Source organism: Zonotrichia leucophrys, chromosome Z (genome assembly GCF_028769735.1).
Source record: "Zonotrichia leucophrys gambelii isolate GWCS_2022_RI chromosome Z, RI_Zleu_2.0, whole genome shotgun sequence".
Lineage (NCBI taxonomy): Eukaryota > Metazoa > Chordata > Aves > Passeriformes > Passerellidae > Zonotrichia > Zonotrichia leucophrys.
Window position 1 is genome coordinate 48,842,863 of NC_088200.1, and position 24,226 is coordinate 48,867,088.

General features: G+C 40.1%; 1 protein-coding gene across 2 annotated transcripts in view; it reads left to right on the forward strand.

The window, feature by feature from the left end:
- NTRK2 (neurotrophic receptor tyrosine kinase 2) overlaps window positions 1-24,226 on the forward strand; it is a 196,459-nt gene that overhangs the window by 141,431 nt on the left and 30,802 nt on the right. For both annotated transcript variants that reach the window (XM_064735249.1, XM_064735242.1), the window contains 3 exons: window positions 2,644-2,774; window positions 8,352-8,524; window positions 11,948-12,182. In XM_064735249.1, the coding sequence (XP_064591319.1) occupies window positions 2,644-2,774; window positions 8,352-8,524; window positions 11,948-12,182 (539 nt within the window). The remainder of the gene's footprint in view (window positions 1-2,643; window positions 2,775-8,351; window positions 8,525-11,947; window positions 12,183-24,226) is intronic.

Here is a 24,226-nt window from a genome sequence, read left to right on the forward strand (position 1 = left end):
TATGTTTAAGCTCTACCCATTTAGTCATACTGTAGTTTTTTGTTTGTTTGGTAACTCAGCACAGTTCAAAAAGCTAACAGTAATGGATAGAACATAAGTTACAAATACATTCTATGGAGATCTCTTCTGCACCTTGCTGTGTTTCAGCTTTTACAGTTTGGTTTATGGGATGGATTGTTTATTTGAATGCCTGGTTTATATGAGTGTTTAACAGCAGCTGTAAGTGTACTACCAAGAAGTATTGAGTGTGGTTTTTATTTATTTTTACTCTATTGTTTGTAAAGTCCTCCAGGAGCTTCACAAAAAAACTTCTTTGTACTTCTGGGCCAAACATTAGCAATATAATGGGCTCAAAATGGAGAGGACCCACACAAAATTCAGACTGTCTTCATCACTGAGTCTTTGGCAGCTGTGGGCAGGAAAAAATTAAAAATGGCCTTTGCTGCCTTTTTCCTCTGGGAAAGGAGCAGAGGCATCCTCCTAGCAAAACTAGTAAAGCAGAGGGAAAGAGAACTCCCCAAGAGGAAGGGTAGGATGACAAGTTTTTTAGGGGACAGGGGGTAGCACTCATTTGTTATCAATCATTTTTAAAGCTCAGGTGATGCGATGTGCCACAGTCTGGAGCTCGGGTGCCATGCCAGGGCAGCAACCTTTCAGCTCTTCTGGTCTACCTTGTGGCCAGTATTAGCAGGGGCCAGGGGTGGTGGTTAACTTGTGTCCATGGGGAAAAGGAGTGTTTTGGTTCAGGCCTATCTTGTGCTGACTGCATTTTGAGCCTTTCTTGCAAAGCCAGTGCTGAGGAGGAAATGAAAATAAAAGCAACCTCATACTGACTGCAGGGGACCTCCCAAGGTAGTTGGCCAAATAAAGCATCACCATGACAAAACTTAATTTTATGCTACACCAGTATGTGACAAGAGTAAAAAATGTAACTACTGCGCAGTCTCATTTCATATGTATCTAATGGGATGTGCAGCCTCTCCTAGAAGACTTGCCACTGGAAAAAGGAGGCTATGAAAATCCCCCCTGCAGCCACCATCTGTGGGGAAAGCAGCAAAGCCTGGTGAGTCTGGTGGGCTGTGGGGAGAATCCAGTCTTCCCCCTCCATGCACAGGGCACGGGGAGCCTGCCTGCCCACTGGCCAGGGGCCTTCTGGCAGGTGCCAACAGATCTGGTGGAGATCTGTCCCTCAGGTGTGTGCCCACCTCAAGATGGCATATGTGTGCTGGATTGCTCACTCTGGAGCCTGCTCCAGCACCAGATTTCCCTCATGTCCACAAACAGGGAAATGAAGTGTATTTACATGCAGGGTGCTCAGGTTAGGTTGCTGTAGGCTTTGGGTGTGGGACGCACATTTTCCTCTCATGTAGGATGTGGTCCTTTTCTCCAAATGCTGGTGATAGGAATAGGGACAGGCTGTGCCGTTTCTCCCTACTAATGTTATCATCAGCACTTCTCCTTTAGTCATGGAGGCAAGGTGGTTTTTTTGTAAGTGGTCATCCAGTCTGGAGTAGGCCTGTGACCAAGTATGCGGGCAGGTGTCGGTCTGCGTCTGGTTAGATCCTAAATTATTGGCAGGGTTCAGTCCTGGTCCCTGCAGCTGAGCAGCCAAGGTGGGATTTTCACCCTTGCAAAGACACCCTGATGCCTGTGCACTGCTATTTAATTTGCTGTGTTTAGAATTTAAGTTGCAAATGGGCTTCTTCCAGGCAGGGTTAAATTTCAGCATGTGCAAAGACAGCTAAGTGCACTGAGGTTAAAATCATCAGCAGATGCTGTCTGGATTGCACAGTTTCAGCAACACAAACTGTCCACCCTATTGGCAGCTAAACTGCCCTTAGAACTGCTTTATTGAGCTTGAACATTGTAAATTGATAATGTAGTCTACGGAATTTAGTACAGTATTTTAAATATTAAAGATTTTAATGGAAGCTTTTGCTGAAAGGAGAATGTAAAATAAGTCAAAAAATGTTCCTGGGCTTCAGGGTTTGAATCAATTGATTCTGGGCAGCAGTTGAACTAAGGTTCTGTCCGATATGTGGACTAAAACCTTTGTCCATCTTTTGTTTCTTTTACTTCAGATCAATACTGTAAATCATGTTTGTGAGAAACATGGGAAAGCAGTGGTTTGCTTACAAGTAGTAAGTAAACCAGACTGTTAAGTTGCATTTAGTTGAAAGGGGACAAACTGGGTTTTCTTAGAGGACACCTTGGGTTTAGGTTACTTTTAAAATTTCTTTATTTGGATAAGAGAGTTCTGCTATTGTTAAAGGTACAAAAGTAGAAAAGGAGTGAGAAAGGCTTTGTTTGTTTTCTGATTCACTGTCTTAATGTTTTTTTAAAAAGTAGCATTAGGTATTATGTATGCCTTGCAGCGGTCATCCTAACATCCATGATGATAAATGGCCTGTTCCCAGGTGACTCTTAATTCCATGTCTTCTTATCCAAAAGATGCACTACCCTCCAAAAACAAATGTATAAACTCAGTCTTTTTTGCAGAAAATGGTAAAAACTGACATGTGGGCTCTTTTATTCCTTCCCTACTTTACAGGCAATCCTGTCTCCATGTAGCTGTAAGCATGGGCTCCATCAGATCCTGAACTTGCAGCTCCCTTCTGACCTCTATTTTGTCTTCTTTTACAGTTGTGCATCATATCAAGCGCCACAATATTGTTCTTAAAAGAGAACTGGGAGAAGGAGCCTTTGGGAAAGTCTTTCTGGCGGAATGCTATAACCTGTGTCCTGAGCAGGGCAAGATCTTGGTAGCAGTGAAGGTAAAAGAGTCTAGGGTTGCCATTATTAATTCATGGTTGCAACTAATGCTGTTTTATTTGTAAATGATCGTGTTTGCCTATTCCATAATCCAGTGTAACTTTCTGAACATGTAGAAGAGTTCACAAGGCTAATGGAGTGTTAAGAGAATTTGGTATTTGATCTTACTGCGGATTATAAAATGAGACCTGAATCATATAAGGAAAGAGAGGAAACAGATTGCATCACGAGGGGGCAAAATCTTTTATGGTCTGTCTGAAGAACAGTTAGTGAAAAATAATGCCTAGGTTATTAAAAATGCATGTGATATATATGCGTGTCTAAAAAATAATCCGTTACTAGCTAAGTGAATAGGTTATGTGTATAATTGCTAGGCAAAGATCAGCTTTCTGTTTCAGGACTGTGCCATTCTTTTAGTCAGCAACTGAAATAGTCTGTGGGTAGTTTTCATTAGTATAGCTTGGAGACCAAACCTTCTTCTCTGCACAAAGCCCTATTTTTCCCCCAAAATTCAAGAACTGAGGTTAGCTGTTGGCCTTAGCTGTGGATGTAGCTAGAAAACAGTATTGGTGAAACTACACTCTCAGAGTTTGAAAACTTTCCCTGGAAACAATCTTTTATCTCCATCTGTAGCGTTCTGCCAAAACCAAACGATGTGTTCAGCACTTGAAATATCTCATTAAGTTCAGGGGGAATAGATGTCCAGAATTTGGGATATGCCAAGTGACCAGAAAATAATTTTATCTGACAGGTCACAATTAGGCAACCATGTGTGCATTTTGGAGGAAACCACAAAGTACAAGAAATCATGTAGATCATCTTTTTGAATTTGGTAACAAGAAATAAGAGTCTTGAATCTGACAATGGGAGAACATGAAGGGAGAATAGTCTTGTAGAGTGCTCCATCAAATATAGGTTTTTGGTTTTGCCAAGGTTATAAGCTTTTCAATACTTGGAGTAGTTCAGTCATGTTGACTGATGAGAAAAAAAATTGAGCCCTGAAGGGATATAGCATAGACAGGACAAAGCAAGAGATAGGAGGTGACAAAACTAGATCTGCATGAATTTTTTGTTGTATTTTAATGGTTTCAATGGAAATGGCCTTCCCTCTATCACTTGAGGGAACTGCTTGATTAAAGCAAAACTAAAGTATTTTCATTTACTTGTTCCTTTTGAAAGTCCTGTCTAAATGGAGCCTAGCACTTTTGTTGTTAAATGGTGCACTGCACTTTCTGTATGCTGCTCATTCTCAGTGTAAATCAAATGGAAGAGTATTTAGCCTTTAAAGGTACATATGTCTCCATATGTAGACCTAGATGACAAATCTATGCATTTTCTGGGCAATTTTTCATATGATTTTGGTTTTTTATATAATTTTTCTTATCAAATCCTCTCTTTATAGTGTCCTTAATAAGAATCTTGCAGGCAGCTGTGGGAAGAATTACCTCTGGGAACAGGTTATTCCCATTTTATGTTTCTGTCATTGGCTCTTAAAGATGTGACTCTAGCTCTGGTCACAGAGGAAACGTCTTGGTGAATGGAGCCAGTCAATACTGTCCTCACATAACTGAGGGGTTAATTTCCTGATGCTTGTCTCTTTCACTGTGGTTACCAACCTCAGATAACAGGTATCCCTCAGCCAGAGAGGAGGTCGAGGGATGGAGCCTCCGCTGGAGTACAGCTATACAGCTATCCTGCACTTCAGCGGAGGATGGTGTCTAGACTCCATCGCTGAGTCAGTAGTAGAAGAGCAGACCTGGATTCCAGCAGCAATGAGCAGCTCCTCCTGACACACAACAACAGCTTTAGGGAGCTTCAGCACCATGGGTAAAACCAGAACACACCAATCACTATAAAATATATTTGGTGAGCCCCTGGGCATAGCTGCTTGCTGAAGAGTAAGGTGGTGCCAGGGAGATTTCAGCAGCAAGGAGGCACAGCCTCAACTGTGCAATGAGGGTCAGGTTGGCTAGTGGTCCCTGTCAGCTCCCTGTGCCTGCAAGTTGCTGGAAAACTGTATTGCTCATCCCTGGCCCTGAGCATCCCTCCTTCGAACTCAACATGTTCCCTTCTTATAAGTCAGCTGGTATCCAAAATGCTGATGTTGCTGCAGCAAATTATTTAGGAGCTAAGAGGCCCAGAAAAATCTGCAAAGATAAAAAAGATCAGGCCTAGCATAAAATACCAAAGAGTATGAGCTTTTTCTCCTTTAAAGAGGAGAAAGGCAATTTGTTTAAATTGGTTTTGATTAGTGTAAGGTTTTTGGAGATAACACAGAGTGCTTGGAAATACTTTCCGTAGGACAAAACCTGGGTTTTGGACTAGCATTGACCCCACAGCACATCATACCAGGCACTTTTAGAGAGCAGAGGGAGGAGGAAGGAAAAATTACTGTTTTCTTTCATTTGCTATGTTTTTTCAGGCCTGGCTCAGTACTGTCTCCTCATAGGATTAAATCCCAGGCATAATCTCATGCTAGTGCAGCCTATCCAGAGCAGGAGGTGAGGTTGACAAGGCACAGGTTAGCAGCTGCCTCTGGCTCCCCTGGGAGGTTTTGCTCAGCTAGCAGACTGCTGTGTGTGTGAGATCAAAAACATTTCCATGCCACCTGCACAGGAAAACCAAAGATTTCCAATTCTCTTCAGACCTTCAGTTCTGAGAAGACTCAAAACCACCCCTTCATTTCTTGAGGAGACATACCAGTCAGGTCTCGTATGTTGATGGGAAGCAGTAGCAATTATTTTGTAGGGGAAGGCTGAAACAGTAGAAAGTAATAGTAGTAGTCATGAAGCTGCCTTGAGAGTTTGGCTACCAAGTCCTGCTGATGTTGGTGACAGCCCCATGCTCCTGCTGCTGCTCTGATTGCCCGTGAAGGCAGCTCTGCGGTGTCAGAGTGGCACAGGTGGTGTCACACAGAGTGGTGTCGGAGCCCACACTCACTGCAGAGCACAGGGCAGCACAGACCACGTGGAGTGGCTGGAAAGCACATGTGATTGAATCTCAGATCTTACTTGGGAAAACCTCCTGTCAACTGGTGAAAGTGCTTTGTATGCAGAGCTTTGGCATTCTTGTCAGTAATGATAATAATAATTAATATGTCTTTCCTCTCTTTGTGCTCTTAGGGTTTTATTTTGTTTTTTTTCTTTTTTTCTTGTACTGAGAACAAGCTAAATGCATTAGTCAATGTCATTTCTATGTAAATTCTACATACTTATTAATTTTTTTACCTTCCAGTCTCCTCCTTGCCTGACTGTGCCAGCTCTCTCTCATGCATTGTGTCTATTCTGTGCACTGCATGAAATAATGAAAAGGAGATTTGCAATGGTGGGTTAGTTACAGAAATTCTAGTCAGCCCATGGTAGTAGAAACCCTGCATGAGTTTCACCTGAGTTTTAGACTTTTCTGCATTTTGCTGTTTGACAGAAAATGTGGAATTGCCATGGCAACTGCTCTGTCATATGATAATTTTGCTGTTTCTGTGAGATAAAAAGCATCTTCTCAAATATACAATATGCCATCCTCACAGGACAGAGCTGTCAGCATTTTTACTGTCTTTCCAGGGAAAGAGCCTGCTGGAAAGAGGATCAGCCTCTGCTTCTCCCTGGCAGTTTTTTTCCAGATTGCTATAATTTTAAAATACGTTTTGTATTAATTGTTTTTCTAATTCTGTTATTGAGAATAATTACAGTGCAATTTCTTTATATATGAAACTACCAGAGGAAATGCTAGGGACAACAGGATTATTACAAGTGATTTCAGTATATGTAAGATACACTGGACTGTGGGTTGTTGCCTGCATCATGTTAAAGCATCATCCCAGAGCCTGAAAGTATTGGAAAACACTTCAATTCCAGCCCTCGCTCAGTTCAGATGTGATTGTGTGTAGCCCATGGGAAGCAAATTTGACATCCAGTGGGAAGCTGTGTATACTAATATATTGTGGCTAGTGAAGCCTTGATGAAGCAATATCCTTGTTGCATCATTGGCAAAGCTTATGGAAAAAAGGATTCTGAGCCTGAAGGTATGTTAAGATTCAGAAGTACATTCCTCAGAGAAGGGACATGTAAGGCATGAGTTCCTTCTCTTGCTTCTAGGATCCACAGAGGCTGAAATCCACAGATAAAAGTCCCTGAACTTGGACTCCATGCTGCCTCAGTCCTTGTCCCCCCATCTGAATTTTAGTATGGTAGCTATTCAGTTTTCAGGACCCAGGACTGCGGTATCACAAGTAAAAGATGTGTTTTTCCCAACAGTCACCTTCTAGCCTCTTCTTCACACATGCACACATATAATACTAGCAAAGTGGACAGAATTGTCCCTGTTGAACAAAAGCTTGAACAAACCATGACTACTGCTGCTAAAAATTCACTTTGTTGGCAGAACAATTGGACAGTATCAACTTACTCTGTTTCTGTTCTGGTGAGTGTAGTTGGTCTCATGCTCTACATATTAATTCAGGATAGAAAGTAAAGGGACTAGATGGCCAGAAAAAAGGCATCTTTAGTTAAAACATCACCACTACTTTTGTGTCTTATCTTCCATTGTATTAAACCTAGATATTGTTAAAATCCAGAGGTACAGAGCCCAGACAGCAGTTTCTGTGAAGAATAAATTGCGAATGTTAGTAACTTGCCATCTTTCTCTTGTGGTTTTAGAAAGATTTTTTGAATTAGTATAGCGAACCACTGTACCTCTTGACTACAGAGACTATTAGTGGTTTATTGTCAATTATAATTATTCCTCATTTAATTGGGGTCAGAAGTTGCTTTTTTTTTTTTTTTTTTTGTGCATGGAAGTGTTTTCTTGCTTTTGAAATGTGGTTTGTAAGGAGAAATCAGAAGTTGCCTATGCGTGACAGTTAAATTAGTATTATTTCATTATACAATATTTAAGCTTCCTATTTGATCCAGTGACGTCCCAGAATTTCTCTGTGCACCTGCTTTCCTCCATGTCTATCAACTTTAGGATCTGACCTCCAGTTACTTACACATATGCCTAATCTTAGTCATGTGAGTAGATTTACAGAATTTCAAAGAAGTTTTTGGCTGAAATCTTAGGTTATTCTGGTCCAGGGACATTTGTGTAAATCTACCTAAGGGACTAAAATCAGCAGTACATAAAGAATGCATCCACAATAACACCATGTATTTTAAACAAACAGAGTTTTATTTTAAAGAAAAAACAAGAAAGGTAAATACCAGCAGGATACTAGGGGTTGCTTGAGTTAAATGCTCAAGGATACAAACCAGCTGTGTACTAGTATATTTCTGGGATGAGATCAGTTTATTTGTTCTGTGTTTGGAAAACACTTGTCACAGCAAGAGCATGAGTATTCATACACTCTCTTACAAGAAAACTGTTTGTTTGGAACAACATGTGGCAGGAGAATGAAAATTGTACTGCCATTATTTAATTGCACTTCAGATCACATCTGCATTTCTAAAAGAGTTATTTAGAAAGTACTTCCTCCATCCTCCATGCTGTACTGTGTCCTTATCTTACCCTTACAGGGCTATCCCACATATTTCCTACCTTCTGTGAACATCTGTCCTTCCTTATATTTTCATTTTCTTCACCAGACATTGAAAGATGCCAGTGATAATGCCCGCAAGGACTTCCACCGTGAGGCAGAACTGCTGACTAACCTGCAACATGAGCACATTGTCAAATTCTATGGTGTCTGTGTTGAGGGTGATCCACTCATCATGGTCTTTGAGTATATGAAGCATGGAGATCTTAACAAATTCCTCAGGTAAATCCATGAACATGTGTTGTGATCCTGAGCCAAAAGTGGGCAGAAAAGGTAGCTGTTACTGGTACTTAGTGTGAAATTAATAGCTACCACAGGAAAAAGCAGACACCTAGGAAAACAAATTGTAAGACTCTTGGTTTTTGTACCAGGATGTGGGCCTCTGTTTCTTTGACTGTTTGGAAGTACCATTAATTCAAACTTTGTACCAAAGAAATATTGTTTCCAATATATTTCTGTGTATTCTGAAATGTTTGGTTATAAATCCTACAGTAGGAATGATTTTCTTACAGGCTTTCTGGTAGCACTTGGAAAATCCCACTCAACACCTATTGCTATCTGTAGGTGTCAGAGCTTCTGAAGACTAACCCCTTTTCTCTTCCCCCTTCTCAGTGTTTTGAAAAGGCTGCTATAAATCTGCAGCAAGAAAACTGTGAGCTATGGAAGCTTCTGTGAATTGGAAAATGCTACACTTTGGGGTCCATATTAGGGCTCTATCTCACAAAGCTGTTCAGGAATGTGCGTAGGAAATTGAAATTTGTCGGTAGAGCAATTATGAATAAATAGATGATACATAAGGTTCACAATAATAGGTAACCCATGATCCAGGAAGTTATGAACAGAGGCCTCATGTATGTGCCATTTCTAGCTGCACTTTTTGACATAAAAGTAAACAGTTAAGAGATGTCATTTGCTCTATGTTAAAAACATAAGAGATGTTCTTTCAATGTCTACTGTGTAATTTTATCAATAAATATCACAAAGATATTTCAACATACAGAGGTCTTTCCTGCTAAAGAGAGCAAGGGGTACCACCATTTTGGAAGATAGCTCTAACAAAGCTGTAAAATTATCAAAATAGATGTCTAATTAAATGGATTAATATTTTCTATATAACTGAAATGACTATGATTGCTAATGCTGCTATTTATGCATTTTCTGATAGCATATGTGAAATGAGTTTGCTGTCTTTTTACCACCTCTTGAAAAAGTAGCCACGCCATAAAACAAATGACATCAACTAGCATCCCCCCTTATTGGCAGGGCTAATAGGTTTGACAGAGAAACTGGGATCTGAACTGGAGATGCAGAACAAACACTACTATTCTTCCCAGAATGGTTGTCTCTCTGGCAAAGGATTTAAGTATATTTTAGAATTAAGGGCATTTATGTTTGTCTGCTTGGTTTTCTGCTGTGAATTAGGAGAGAACTGCTGTTTCCCTAGCTGCCATCCTAGTACATTTTCAGAACATTGAATTTCCATTAGAAGAAGCCAGATTCTCAGTTGATGAGAAATAATTTCTTACTCCATAAAAATTGCTTATTATGCCTGATTCTTTTTGATTGGCTTTTTCTTACATTGTAACTCTGATTTTGAATTATTGTACAGAAAAGTATTTTAGCAGACAGTATATTTCCTACTGTAAGGCCTTCACTTTTAAAAAAGCTATTAATCAGCCCTTGTCCTTGGAACATAAAATGATTATGCTGGGACAAGCTATTAAACCTAAGCTCCAATTTGTCATTCCTCTCACATTTTCTGCAGCTTGTGCTGCAGACCAGAGGTTCACAGCAAAGTGGTCTGTTCCATATTTCTTACCCTGCAGCGCCACCAAAGTCTGCTGGTGAAAAATTTATCTGAAAATTCAACCAAAATGAGCCAGGCTGCCTGCATGCAGCCGAAGCCTGTTCAAATCTAGGACTAAAGCTGTAAACTCGTGCCTGCCCAGGGCTCAGTCTGTGGACTAGTGGATGATGTGGCTGCAGAGAATACCTGTCGATATCCCTGGCTACTGCAGACACTGAAAATCACCTCATTTTTGGCCAGCATCGAGCGGACAAGCAAGCTGGAATATTAGGAATAATCTACAAATTCCTTTAGATACAGCCCATGTCCTCAGGGAAGCTAGCAGAAGATGAAAAGTTCTTTAATTTAGAGGCTCAGAGATTTGTGTCAGAGAACACTTATTAACAAAATCCGTGCATGGCTAAAGGTACAGAAGTTTTCAATAGGAATTTGCTAGTGAGTTTTGGGTGGATATTTCATGTCCTCCCATTTATTCCTGCCCCCAATCAACCTAGATCAGATGAAAGGCTGCCTGTGCATACCCTGTGGCAGAAAGTTGCTTTGCCTGGTACCAGATACAGTCCCATCAATGCTACACACCCTCCTTCATTTCTTCCTCACATCTGTCACTTTGCTCATGAAATTCTTCCCTCGGGGCAATTTTAATATCATATTTCTAATTGGTAGTGTCAGATTTGATCTCACAGATTTTGATTAATTTGAAAATCTTTTCCAAACTCCTGTGCCCTTACCCTAGAGAAAAATTAAGGCCTCACCTCTATTGAGGAGAGAAGAGGAGAGGTGGTCTCTTTGAAAGAATAGTTTTCAGGATTGGAATAAAAAAAAGGGCTTCTGAAAATACAGAAAAATAGAATGGATGGAAAAGCATATTTAGAACATTATAAAATCTATCAGATGAGTAGTGATTGCCAGATTACCTGATTGATTGGATAAGGATTAGCTAGTAATTCTTCCTGCAAACATTGTTCATATGAATGTTTATATCTGCATCTTCAAGGTTCTAGGATGTACAGGCATACCAGGGCTCACATAGTTAAGATGGTAAAGCTCATGTGACTCAATATTCCGCTGGGCTTTCCTAATGCAACATATCTCTGGTTTTGATGAAGTGCATACAAATATTCTCATTAATCAGTTGATTGTTGCTTCTTAGGGACTTGCTAGGTCTTGAAAACCTCATATTTCTGAAGAATTTTGTTTTTCCAAATAGTGTGTCTTTTGTGTCTTCTTCCTATTGTCAAGGATTCCTGTCTCAGGCAGGAACTTACCCTTGGTGATGAAATATGCAAAAGTTCTTTCCTGCTGTGCATTTGGATAGGAAATTAGAAGTATAAATTTAAAATTGCTGCCCTTTCTCCCTGCTGGAGAAGGAAGTTAGCTCTTTCTTGTTTAAGAAAAGATGGAAGGGTCAATGGCCTGTATCCCTGCAGAAATCAAGGAATGCCAGTCACAGGAAAAGTGATGCTATGCATGCCACTTCATTGACTTTCCCTCAACTGTTTTTCAGTCTTACAGAGTGATAAGATTTTCCCTTGGTTCCCAAGCAGGTTCATTTGTCAGCCTTTCTCCAGAAAAGATTACTAGAACAGGAGAAAGATGATGCTTTCTGACAGATGGGCGCTATTGTGAACACATATGCCATATTTCCTTCAGTAATATATACCCTGTTTGTAGTGCTCTTCAGACCACCTATCCTTCATCAATAAATGAAAACAGTAAATGAGAAAAGCCAAGACAAAAAATTTTCCCTATTTTCATAGGGCTGACACTCACTAATGCCTTTCACTTCACCACCTCACAAGTGGCCTATCAGTTTATCAGATTGTGTTTTGGCGCAGGGCACATGGACCAGATGCAGGACTGATGGCAGAAGGCAACCGTCCTGCTGAGCTGACCCAATCCCAGATGCTTCACATTGCCCAGCAGATTGCTTCTGGTATGGTTTACCTGGCATCACAGCACTTTGTGCATCGGGATCTTGCTACCCGGAATTGTCTGGTTGGTGAAAACCTACTGGTGAAGATTGGGGATTTTGGGATGTCTAGAGATGTGTACAGCACAGACTACTATCGGGTAAGTGAACTGCTGTAATAAGTAATAAGCTAGGTCTTCTTTAATCCTCTTACCACATTGGTGTGACTGATTTGCTTTTATACTTAACCATCTGTCTGTCAGGTAATTTAGAGCCTAGCATATGGAGAACCTAGTTCTGAATTTAAAGGTTTTGGTGAACTTGGACAGTTAATCAGAGTAGTCTGTCATGTTTTGTTGTTTATATATGTTGGGTTTAGATTTAAATCACAGAAAGGTCTTTTTCTCTGGGCAAAAATTTTGTACATTTGTTTGGCATAAGTGAAAAAGAAACAAGAGATAAAAAGGGTAATCAAATTTGGCCCAACACTTTGAAGCTATTAAAATATGTTCTTAAATACTGCTAAGAAAAATGGAAATGGTAAATTTGGGAAGCAGTCGTATAATGAACCAGTTAACTAGAGGAAAAATAAGTACTGGGCAGCAGCAGTGACTAGTTACTTTACTCAGTAAGAGATTAGGTAAGAAGTTTGTTATACTGAGCACCCAAAAGCTTTTCCTGCCTTAAACCAGGGCTTTAGTCCTACTTCTTAATGTTGAAGAGCTGTTTTGCAGAGGACAAGAGTAGCCCATTGCTCTTTTCATTCTGACTGTTTTTCCTGAGCTTGGTTGCCATAAGGCACGATCTGAATTTTGCAAAGGATTTCTGAGATTGCTGGGCTAAACAAATTGAGTGCATTAATGCTGTTGCTGATGCAGTCTTTGTACTATGTGGTAAGTCATGTAGTTGACACCATTTGCTGTTTGCTATCACATTTGTAGTTTCATGATTGGAACTGAACCTGCTTGTGGCTTGGGGAAGGCAATCCATGACCAAGCTGATAATTTACAAACCCTAGAGTTTATCCTGTAAGGTAATCTCATCCTCCTTAAGCACATGTTTTGTATCTGCCTCTCTACTCCTTATTTCTTATTCCTTTTTCATTATTACTTTCTTAGCAGTCAATTTGGATTGTGTTATTAAAAGAAAGTGTCACCTCACCATCAGTATTGGTGGGATGCCTGGGAAGAGATTGTCTCCACATCTGGCTAAGGCTGGACAGGGTAGATGATGCTACACTTTTGAAAATTATTGTTGAATGCTGATTCACTTAAAAGCTCATAAGGTACTATTAATTTACAGTTTACTTAACTGTAAATATTCACTGTTAATTTTCTTTCCTTTCAAAGACAAACCTAGTATTTAGTAAACATATCCACATTCCTCTTATATATTATTATTTTGGAAACTGGCACTCTGAATTATCTGATCAATGTAAAACAAGCATGACTGCACTTCAGAACTTAAAAAAATATACAGGATGGTAATGACTTTCTTTGTGTTTTAAAGGACACCCATGAGCAGAGGCTAAGGTTTCTTGATTTTGCACCTGATTTTGCATATTGCAGTTTTGCACCACCTGTTGGGACTGAAGTTGTGTCTCTGTTCCATACTTCAGCGTTTACCATGTTAGTCGTTACATTTAAGAATGAATGTATATGCAAGACAGTACATGTTTCCAAAGGTTGTTACAGTCAGAGGCAACATTTTGGAACATATACTTTGCTTATTTCTGGAAAAAAAAAAGTAACTCCCCCTGCTGCATAAAAGCTACCTGCAAAAGGGGATAGAAGCTCAGTAGTCATACGGCCTTCCTGGAGACAGCTGAGGCTTGGCTCATGCACGTGATGGTGCACGGACTCTGGCATCAGTGTACCTGATCATGCACATCTGGGTTTAATCCTCGAGTCTTGCACATGAGTACTCAAGCAAAGCTTCTACCCACTGAAACACAAATTTAGAACAACTCCCATGACCCAGACAAAGCAGGAGTTCAGGACATCCTGGGTAACCTGGATAATCTTTGGGCACCTCTGAAAGGATCTAATTTAAGAGGTACATTGTATTTCCCTCTGTCCCTCATAACAGAATCATTCTCTTCTTTCCTCCTTCTCTCCCTTATCTTCACTTATTTTTGAGGTGAAGGAGGGTGTCCTGGAGGTCCAGGGAGTAACAAAGGAGGAGGTAGTAGTGTGAAGAGGGTACAATCATTGATGTGAGAGAGGGAACAAATAAGGTAGGAAAGATAATTGTGAGAGGTGTTAGTGAAAGACAGAAATGCAAATGAAGAGAGAAAGAGGTAAACAAGTGTCAAAGGGGATGGTGTAAAATAACATAGCCCCATCCAAACTGGTTGTGCAAGCTTGCAGAGGGATGGGTGGATATGAAACTTCAAGTTGGGAAGTTGCTAGTTCTACACAGTAAGAAGAACGAGAAGGATAGCTTCTCTGGCGCCTCATGTTCCAGTTGGTTTCTAATTAGTGCAGAGGAGGGATAGAGCCACAGCCTGCCATGTCACCATATTTTGCAGCTGATAAATTTTGAAGTTCCAGTTGAGCCTGTGAAGTTTTGGCCTGCCATTTCTGAGACATATGTGGGCCAATCAGAAGATGGTCATGAAAAAATCGAGGCAATGATGAATTCCCAGAGGGTTGCCTGGAGAATTGCATCCTTGGCAGGCCTAAGTTAATGATAACACTGGAATAGTACTGACGTACCATACCTAATTGCTTAGAGCAGGCTATAAGTTTTTTAACTGGCCAAGCTTAAACACTCACAGAGAAGCAAATCATCCCCAACCCTGACAGCTTTATCTGATGCTCACTGGAGGGATTTACACAATTCCAAAAAGTTCTGCAAGAAACAGTTCATCATTTGTGGGTTTTAATACACTGGAATTGGTTTTTTTTTGTTTATTGGAGCCTGCCACTCAGTCATGATGTTAGATTCGCCCAAGATGATTATTTATAGCTTGCTTCTGTAAGATAAGGATGATCCCAAGTCATTGTGCACTGTTAGATTTTTAATGACATTCTGCATTGAATCAGCTCAGCTGTTAAGAGATGCTTCAGGGAAGAGTGGGAGAGAAGTAACCCTTGGACTTGGAATACATATGATGTGTGGCCCTGATTGCACAAGCTTTCCTTTTTTCTCCCCCTTTCTTTTTCCTGTATTTTTCATCATGCAGGGATCTTGAAAGTAGGGGAAGTCCTGATGTACATGCTAGCATCCAGTGTAACAGCAGTAGGGTTTGATACTCAGACCCCGGGGACATGAAAAAACTGCGATGATTTTTCTTACCCATAAGTGCTCTACACCCCAGGCCAAAGTTAAACAACTCTCAAGTAATTGGTTTGGTTTGTGAGCCAAACAGCTCTAGCAACACTGCTGAACTGCAATCCTTATAGCACAAAAGACTCTTTCACAAAGTTATTTACTTGGAGAGCTTAGGTCTCAAGTTTATTAGGGGCTTTTATTTGTTCTGTTGATAGCTGGGATTTGCTGTTTGATTTCCTGCCCCCACAGGTCAGGGTTTCCTATCTTACTCTAAGATACCCAGGTAATTCTTTAATGTATCTTTCACTGCTTTTAAGTGCTGACACTGAAACCTGGGAAGAACCACTTTGTTGTTCTTGCATTCAGGGATAATATATCAGGGCCTTTTTAGGTTTCCACTTCATATTTGCAAGTGATTGCTCAGTACTTGATGTTAAAATAATTTCAGCATTTCTTAATTATAAGCAAGAAGCTTGAAAAAAAGTAGAAGTCATATTATCCCAGTACTTGGAAAAACTTAACATGGATATGCTTTAAATATCCAGCCTGGTCAGCCAACTACAGGCTTGAGCCAAGGTTTGGAATGAAACTGTGATCTCACCAGACTAAGCAAGAGCTTTGCCATTACCTTCATTAGGATCAGAGTTTCACCCTTCCCCACTTTTTTGTTTGTCCAGTGCAGAATAGACATTCTGTTTCTTATTTAGATTTATGGAGCTCAGTTTTGTAATCCCTGTTTAGCTATTGTATAACCTACTTGCCTTTATGTAACAGCACAAGAACAGTGGAGAAAATGTGGACTCCTTTTTTCACCTTGCACAAACCACTAAAAACTCTATTAAAAGACTGGGCCTGGTGTGGTTTCCATCTTTCTTTAAGGCCCAATTTGCCCTAAAACTACAGAGAGGTTCACAAATTAATTTCTTTCACTTCTGGCACATATCAGGCAGAAGACTAAGAGGATGTGTTTCATTATAAATTTCATTGACTCCATTTGTCTTTAAAATCTTCACATTTTGCACCATTTTGCTATTTAAAGAGAGCATAGCATATCAGTCTGGAAGAAGAGACAGAGGTTACTGAGTCTAAGTCTTTCACTCTTGAGGGAAGCCACAGAGTAGGTGTTAAGGGTAGGAGCAACAAGAACCTGAGACCTCATCACGCTGCAGGGAAAACACCAACACTCACTAGTACTTTAGCCCCTTCTATATAAGACACCAAGCCCCATAAAAATTCTAGTCTGCCAGGGAAAAGTTTTCAACAGTGTCCTAAGCACCTAAAAAGAAGTTATGCTTGGCAAAATTTCCTGAGAGATCTTAAGAACTCAGTCTCACCTAAGACACAGCAAGATGTGAGAGCAATCCCCACCAGACATTTCTGTGAAAATTGCCTTCTGAACTGGCAAGCTGTAGAAAGCTATGTGGGCCCAAGACAGCTGCACCAGCGTGTGGCATACCTTGCTTTTGGTGATGCTCCTCAGAGCACATCTGGGCACGTTTCCTGTCCTCAGCACCTTAGAGCAGTGTGGGAACTGAAGATGATCCAGATTCAAATCAAACAACAAGAAGGAAAACAAAAAGACAAGTCCTGAAGAATGACTTTAGTTGAACGAGTTAATAAGGTGCAGCCTACAAAATGCTGACAGGTTTTTTCTCAAATACTTCTCAAGTATAGAACTGGATAGCAGCAATCTTGTGTTTCTGCAGCCAATAATTCTGACTCCGGAATCACTCCTGTCCTGTCACACAGTCCCTTCTCTCAAAGTGGATGTTGCAAATAAGTAGGATTCTGTGTTGCTAGTGCTTTTTCCAAAAGGCTGCACAACAGCTTCTCTGTCCTAACAGCTGCACTTTTTTTTTTTAATTCAGCAACCTGAATTAACTCATGAGCAATAGACACCTACTTGATCACATTATTTTATTCTCTTTCCAGTCTTTAAATCTCAATTGTATTTAGAGAAACTACTCCTGTCCCCTACCAGACTGTCAGAAAGAAGGCCCACTGTCAGGAAAAAAGTGTCTTCATTTTTTTTTCTTTTCACACTAGCCTTTTCCAATGACTTTCAGTGTGTGAAAAAGCAACTTTTGTATCTCTTTCTGATACAGACATTGCTAGAACTGTGAATGGTATTTTCCAAACCCGATATTTCCCTTTCTTTGATTAGAGGTACCTCCCAGCCTCTAATGAAAATATGCTGGATAGTACATCCAAACCCACATAGCCTGTGTTATTGTCACATGTTAACCGTATTGTCAGACAATGCCCTGGGCCACTCTCATCTTCTACTTCTTCCAAATGAAGAACATCCCTTTTTTCCCCCCCTAAGCTTTTGGTTTCAGTCCCTCAGTGAATGACTTTGCAATTCATACTGGCACATTTTGTACCTCTAGTGCTTGAGAAAGACTGTTGTTTCTCTTTTATTTTTTTTGGTTTCTTTGGGGGCTGGGTTGTTTTGTTTTGTCTTGGTTTTCTTTGGTTTTTTGTTTGTTTTTTTTTTTTTTTAATTAGAATTCAGATCTTGTCTAAATTGGTGTAAAGAACTAAAGAAACAGAATCAGGCTACCAAAAAGTAAACAGCTGATGGAGGGAGAAAGGTTTGTTGGGAAGTTTGCTAGATTTTTGTAGCTTTGTTTCCTAATGTTTCTTTGATAATTTCTATTTAATGCTAACATTAAGTATTCTGGGATATTTGTCTTCTTAAAAAACAGATCTCCCATGAGCTTTCAGATGAGACAGAAAAAGCTATTAAACCTCTTAACCTCCCAGATTTCCAGAAAAACTTATGGTTACACAATTTGCCATTCCAGGCCTATTTTAAAAGTACATAGATTTTGAACCTTCTTGCTACATAAAAAAGATGAACAACTCTTTTGAGAAAACATTTTGACACTTGTGAGTGTTAAAGTCGTCAACAAACAGTTCTTATTCTGATTTTTGCTGTTCCTTAGCAAAGCCAAAGTTGCAGTTTGAAAAACAGTGAAATAACATTAGAATTAAAGGAATGAAAGAGCATCCTGCCCACTAGCCATACCCTCCTCCCTTCATGTATGAATCTAATGTTGTAGAGTGCTGTATTTCTGGAAATTGCATGATATACTTTTCTGGTGACACTCTATGAAATGTTTTCCAAAAGATAAGGTTAGTAAAATAATCACCAGAGAGTGATCTCGTTTAAGCTATTTCCAGTACCTAATGCCTATTTGAAAAAGAATTAATGCATGACGGCAAGGGGCTAAAAAAAGAAAAGGCTGGTTTATCATTATTTGGGCTGTAACTAGCCAGGCAAACACCATGATACAAATGTTTACAGTGAGGAACAAGTGTCTGTCTATTCTGAAAGGGCAATAGCAGCAAACACCTGCAGGTCTCAGCTGTCACTACAGAGATGAATACCTGTGTGTGGGAGTTTGGAGGAGGCTGCACTAAAGAAAACAAGAAAGAGTTACTGGGAAGTCAAGCAGCTTGTCAAGGCATTCTCGTAGGTGTGTGTATTGAATTGTCACAGTTTGAAGGCACAGTTTGAAGGCTTTTTATTAGCTGCTATTTTTGCATCCATTGCTCAAAAGGAAATTATCTGCTTCCCTACATGGACTTCTCGGCTTTCCTCCTCCGTCAGAGTCTCATTGCATCATGTGTAGTGCTGGGGAGGACAGAGGGTTCCAGCAGCCCTGGAAGACGTGCACAGATGATTTCATGCAACTGGAAACAATACAAGAAATAATAGGCCAGCTTGAGAGATGTACATCCAAAGTAGCTGCCTTGAAGTCAGTGCAGTAGCTCTGAACCTAAAGTAACATAATCACAAGCAGAATTAGGCCTAATGATTTTAAAGGGCTTTCTAAAAGTCACTGTAGCATCAGTATTTAAAAACTGGTATGCACCAGGACATAGTGTTTTCCTGATGACCAAGGGTAAGTACCACGGCTTGATACCTGTCGCTACTTGCGCATGGCAGGATATATTCTGTGCTGTGCAGGAGGCATGGTCTGTCCCCAGCTTTTACTTACACAACTACTGGTTGGATTCGTGGTTTTGTTTGGAATTACACCTGTTTAACTTCTTCAGTTCTTCACTGAAAACCTTATTTCAGCTTTGTCTAAAGCAAGAACCACTTCTAAATTTTAGTACAGCTGTAGATGTAATCACTTCCTAAGTGAAGTTTTTTCATCATCTTCACATCAGGGTTATTGGTTTTACTTGCACTTCTGTTTCCATCTGTTTTCACCAACACAGATCCTAAGAGAGGAGTCCAAGAAAGTTCTCCTTGTTAGTGTTAGGATAAGGAACGTCAGATGTCCAACATGTGTCGAGTCCTGCATTTAACAATCGTTTCTTACTAAACTCTGTCTTGCAGGGTTTATGACAGGTTGGTAATACAGAAAATGAGACTTTTAACTGGGAGGTTGTGACATACTTCACTTAGCCAGACTAAAGCCCCGTTTTGCTTTAAATGTGCAAATAGGAAGACAGCTTCGTGGCTCCTGGAGTACATTCTCCTTCAGTCTGTGAGATCAAAGAGTGCAAAGACAGCAGAAACAAAAACCCATAATAACTAGGTTGAAAAATTAAGCTGACTAAAAGACAGACTAAAGTAAAGTGACCTTGTTGCTGTGACTAGTTACTTGATTACCTATTGAATTTCAGTGCCCAATATTTCCTTGTAAATCCACCAGCACTAGATTTATACCAAGACGGTTCTCATGCAGCATGTCAAGAAACAGATTCATCTTGAGAAAAAAAGTCCAAGACAGGAGGCAGTACCTAGAAACATATGCAGAAATCCTGTTGAACTATGCTATAGCTTACAGTGTTGAATGTGTGTCAATCAAAATATTAAAGTGTTTGGAAATTTTCAAATGGATTTTTTCCCTCTGTTTGCTTCTGTTAAAAGCTTTAAGAATTTAGTATTTGGTTCCATACTGGTTATGGAACAGATATTACAGTTTTCAAGGGTCTGGAAGCTTTGGATTTCCCACCTTATTGTTAAAGCATTTTAATGGAGTGCTTTTCAGCTGGTTACTCCTGCAGTGTGCAGTTGGTGAGAGCCATAGGATCCACATGCACTCCTATAGGATAACAGGAAGTCTACACAGTCATCGTCACCAGTGGCTGACACAAGCTTTTCTGTTGAGGGGCTCTTAGCACAGATGTTCATTAACTTAAAAAGTCCTTTTAAAATTATACATACAAAACTGAATCATTCTCAAAAATAACCACACATATGGATATAAATTGCAGGAAAGCAATGATTCACACATTGAAATTAGCCTTAGGAACTGCAATTTGGAGAGCTTTGCAGAACTGTGATCGTAATCGCCTCATTCCATTAAGTAGCAGCAGAGCTGTACAGAGCTATTTTTTTGCAGGTGCTGAAACGATTTAACTGTTATTTAGATGATTAGCACATAAGAGAGCCATGTCCTCAATCCCATCACTGTTCACAATTTGCTGGATTGTACTTGGAATATTGGTGGAGGCTATTTCCATTGACTTTACTAGAACCAATATTTTGCCCAGATTTTTAGAAAGTGAAAAGCTTATGGTCAACCTTTTCTAGGTATAAAATGGCAAGAGAAATTTTAAAGTAATTTCTGTTGTTTTTCTTCCTGCGCCAGGCCTTTGTGCAGACTAACAAAGCCTTTTTTTATGGGGAAGAACCATGTGTAAATATCTGGAGATACTGTACTGCAGTGCTACAGATTGTCACTTTTGGCAGGCAATCTGCAAAGCAATTTACAGAATTCCAAAGGTTAGCAGCTGAAACTGTTGACTTTTTGATGTGTGATGTGCACAGTGTGAGGAAAGGATGGTGTGAGAACAAAATCAGAAAGAGATCTCCGGGAGCACAGTCGGATACTGGAATGGCATCTCCTGGCTGCTGCAGAGCACTGGTGCGATCTGTGCGGCCGCCACTGCCACCGCTGACGGTGGGACAGCACAGAAAGGCCACCCAGAGGGAGCAGCCCTTAAACGGGAGCTCTCCTTTGATGTCTGGTCACAGAATCAGCTCCCAGCAGTCTTTGCAGGCTTCCAGCTGGAAGGTTTTCTTATGCAAATGGCCTCTCTCCTTGCTCTAAAGAAAGCAGTTGCTAGGCAGTTTTCCGAAATATGCATTTTTTACCCTGGGCTTGACGAACAATCGGCACTCTTTTGGCCCACAGAACTCAGGAAGCAGGGGAAGGAAGAACTAGACAATTAGACTATGAAGTGGTATGTGTAACAGGATGGATGGAGAGAATGAGAGGACAGCACCAGCTAGCAATAAAGCCGAGGTTACAAATCTGTGTGCATAGCAAAGAACTACTGGTGGTGGTGGAATAGGGGAAGAACTGTCTGACACTTCAGATCATTTCCATCTTCAGCACTCTCTGGGTCCTTCTTCTGTCCAATGGAGCTAGTGTCCCCTCCAGCCTGATGTGGAAGGGAAGTCAGTAGCGAAGATTTAATCAGAAGCTGTTGGCGTCAGTGACAGAGAACACGCAGTCAGAATCTGTGGTTACCTATGTAGCTGTAACATGGATGCCATTGTGAAATGTTTTCAATACCAGATGTCATGAACAGTGGTGAAGCTTTTGACGCCTTGTCAGGAGCTGCTCTCCAAGCTTCCCAGAAGGCGAGGACTCCAGAAATAGACTGATACTGCATCTTACAGTCTCAGGAACTTTGCAATTAGACTTCAGAGATAATTTGGCTTTAAATGATAATCTTACATAAAATGGAGCCAAAACAGGTATAAAATGCTGTCAAGCTTCTAGCTGCGTCCTAACTTCAGGAAAAGATGAAGGCCTGATTTAAGGTGTGTTGCTGCTCGTTTGAGGTCCCAGGAGCCCCTAAGCTGCGTGTTCACTGCAGCAGCAGGCAGGCAAGGAGCCTCCCCATGGCCCCTGAGGGTGCTACTGGGTGTGGGTTTGTTGGGGGTCCCACCCCGGGAGCAGCATGGCTTCTGAGGGAGAAGGGGAAAGGGACAGGGCGGCGGTGAGAGGGAGAGCCTGGTCTACCTGGCACAGCCTAACAGGGAAAAAGGCTTGGGCCAACGGGATTACAGATACATGATACTGCAGGGGAGGATCGCAGGCTTGGAATAAACCCGCATTTTCGAGGGGCAGACAGAGCATACTATTTAACTAAAATGTAACGCCACAAAGGTGCATGACAGAATATGCACCTTCCATCAAGGACAGATACAAAAGAATTAGAAAATATTGTGGTGACTCAGATACTTCTATCTCCATCAGGTGGGTTAACAAACATCCAAAAGAAAAGCCATATGAGTGGGAAGTAACTTCATTTACTTTACAGTGTACTGAAATGCTTTTAAGGAAAAAAAAAAAAACAACAAACAAAAACCAGCAAACAACTAGTTTAATACCCTTGAATTTGCTTTCAAAAGTTACTATTTATTTGCCCTTAAAAATATTCTTGCAACAGTGCTGTCCACTCCATGAGGATTTGAAGAGCTTACATTAAATTTGATGTACAATCAGTTCCTATTTCTCTTCCACAGTTCATTTCATCCAGGGCTTGATATTGCCATAGTGGTGTCTCAGATGTTTGGGCTCAGAGCAGAGTCAGACCCATTGAAATTATCAGATAGCACTACAAACACTGAGAGGTGATGCAAATGAAATTTCAAAACTACTCCCTTATTTAGTCTTATACTTGTTTTGATCTCCAGAGAGGTATAACATTTATATTTTCTGTCTTAAAGCCATTTCCCAATGCTTTGGAAGAAGTTTAAATTATAGAAATCCATGATTTTTGAGTCTCATCAAACTGTATTTCAGTCCTCTGTTCCTTGCAGTTCAAGCTTTTTCCACATGTTCAAGCTTTTTTTCATGAATATGAGTCCTGGAAGTAAACATTGCAAAATGAATGTCACTCCAGTTATTCACATCATACACTTAGAAGCCAGGATTTTAAAGAAAGTGCTATAGTGTGAGACTTTTGATAATAAGTGTCTAAGACTGGAGATCTACATCTTACGTTAAAAATATTGATCCTGTGTAATAAAGGAGTAGACAATGAAAATGAAACAGAATTAAAGCCATTTAGAGATAAAATAATCTTGATTATTAAATACTGTAAAGCACAAAATATTGGGTCTTTTCTGTTGCTATTGAAAATTACTATGACCTAAGCAGTTAGTGTTACAGCCTGTACAATTTCTCTAGGAGACAGAAAGATGTTGGTACATATTCAAAGAATGAAAACTTGTCTACCTCCCAGAATAATGAGCAAACTGGCATTGACATTACTGGGGACAGAAATTTTACTTTTATTCTTATTACTTGCAAATTTGTAATGGCTTTCTATCTGATTTCATTTCCATGTTTACTGCTAAATCTACAGGCTCAAAAGAAATCACATCCCCTGTGATCCAATTCTTGCATACCACACCATGAAGCAAATCAAAATGTTTTGCTGGAAATAAAAGCCGGGGTTTTGTCAACTGATATGTAAAATATGATGCAGTCTGAGCCTCCTTTAAGGAACTCTTTTATAACACCATTTCAGGCTGTGTGTGAAGAGAAGCATTCAGATTATTTTATGGCCTGCAAGATTATGTCTGTGTAAATCTGGATGTAATGGTGTACACAGAGAGGGAGAAATCTTAACAGAGCAAATACATTTTTCTCCTTTTCTTTCTCTTCTTTTTTTTTTTTTTCCTGGCAGTAGAATTTTAAGAACTGTTCATAAAATGAATTGCCAGATATTCTTTGATAACACATCAACATTGCAATTATTCCACACCCAGTATGAATATAAAGGGGGAAAAAAAAGAAGCAACATACATGGCTGTCAGTATGATCACAAATTATTTGTCCTAATGTTTTTGTCATCTAAGTTCCTCATACTGCCTCAGCTCAGACCCACAAAATAAAACTGTGATGCTATCAGGAGAATATGGATTCTTTCCAGATTGATTTAC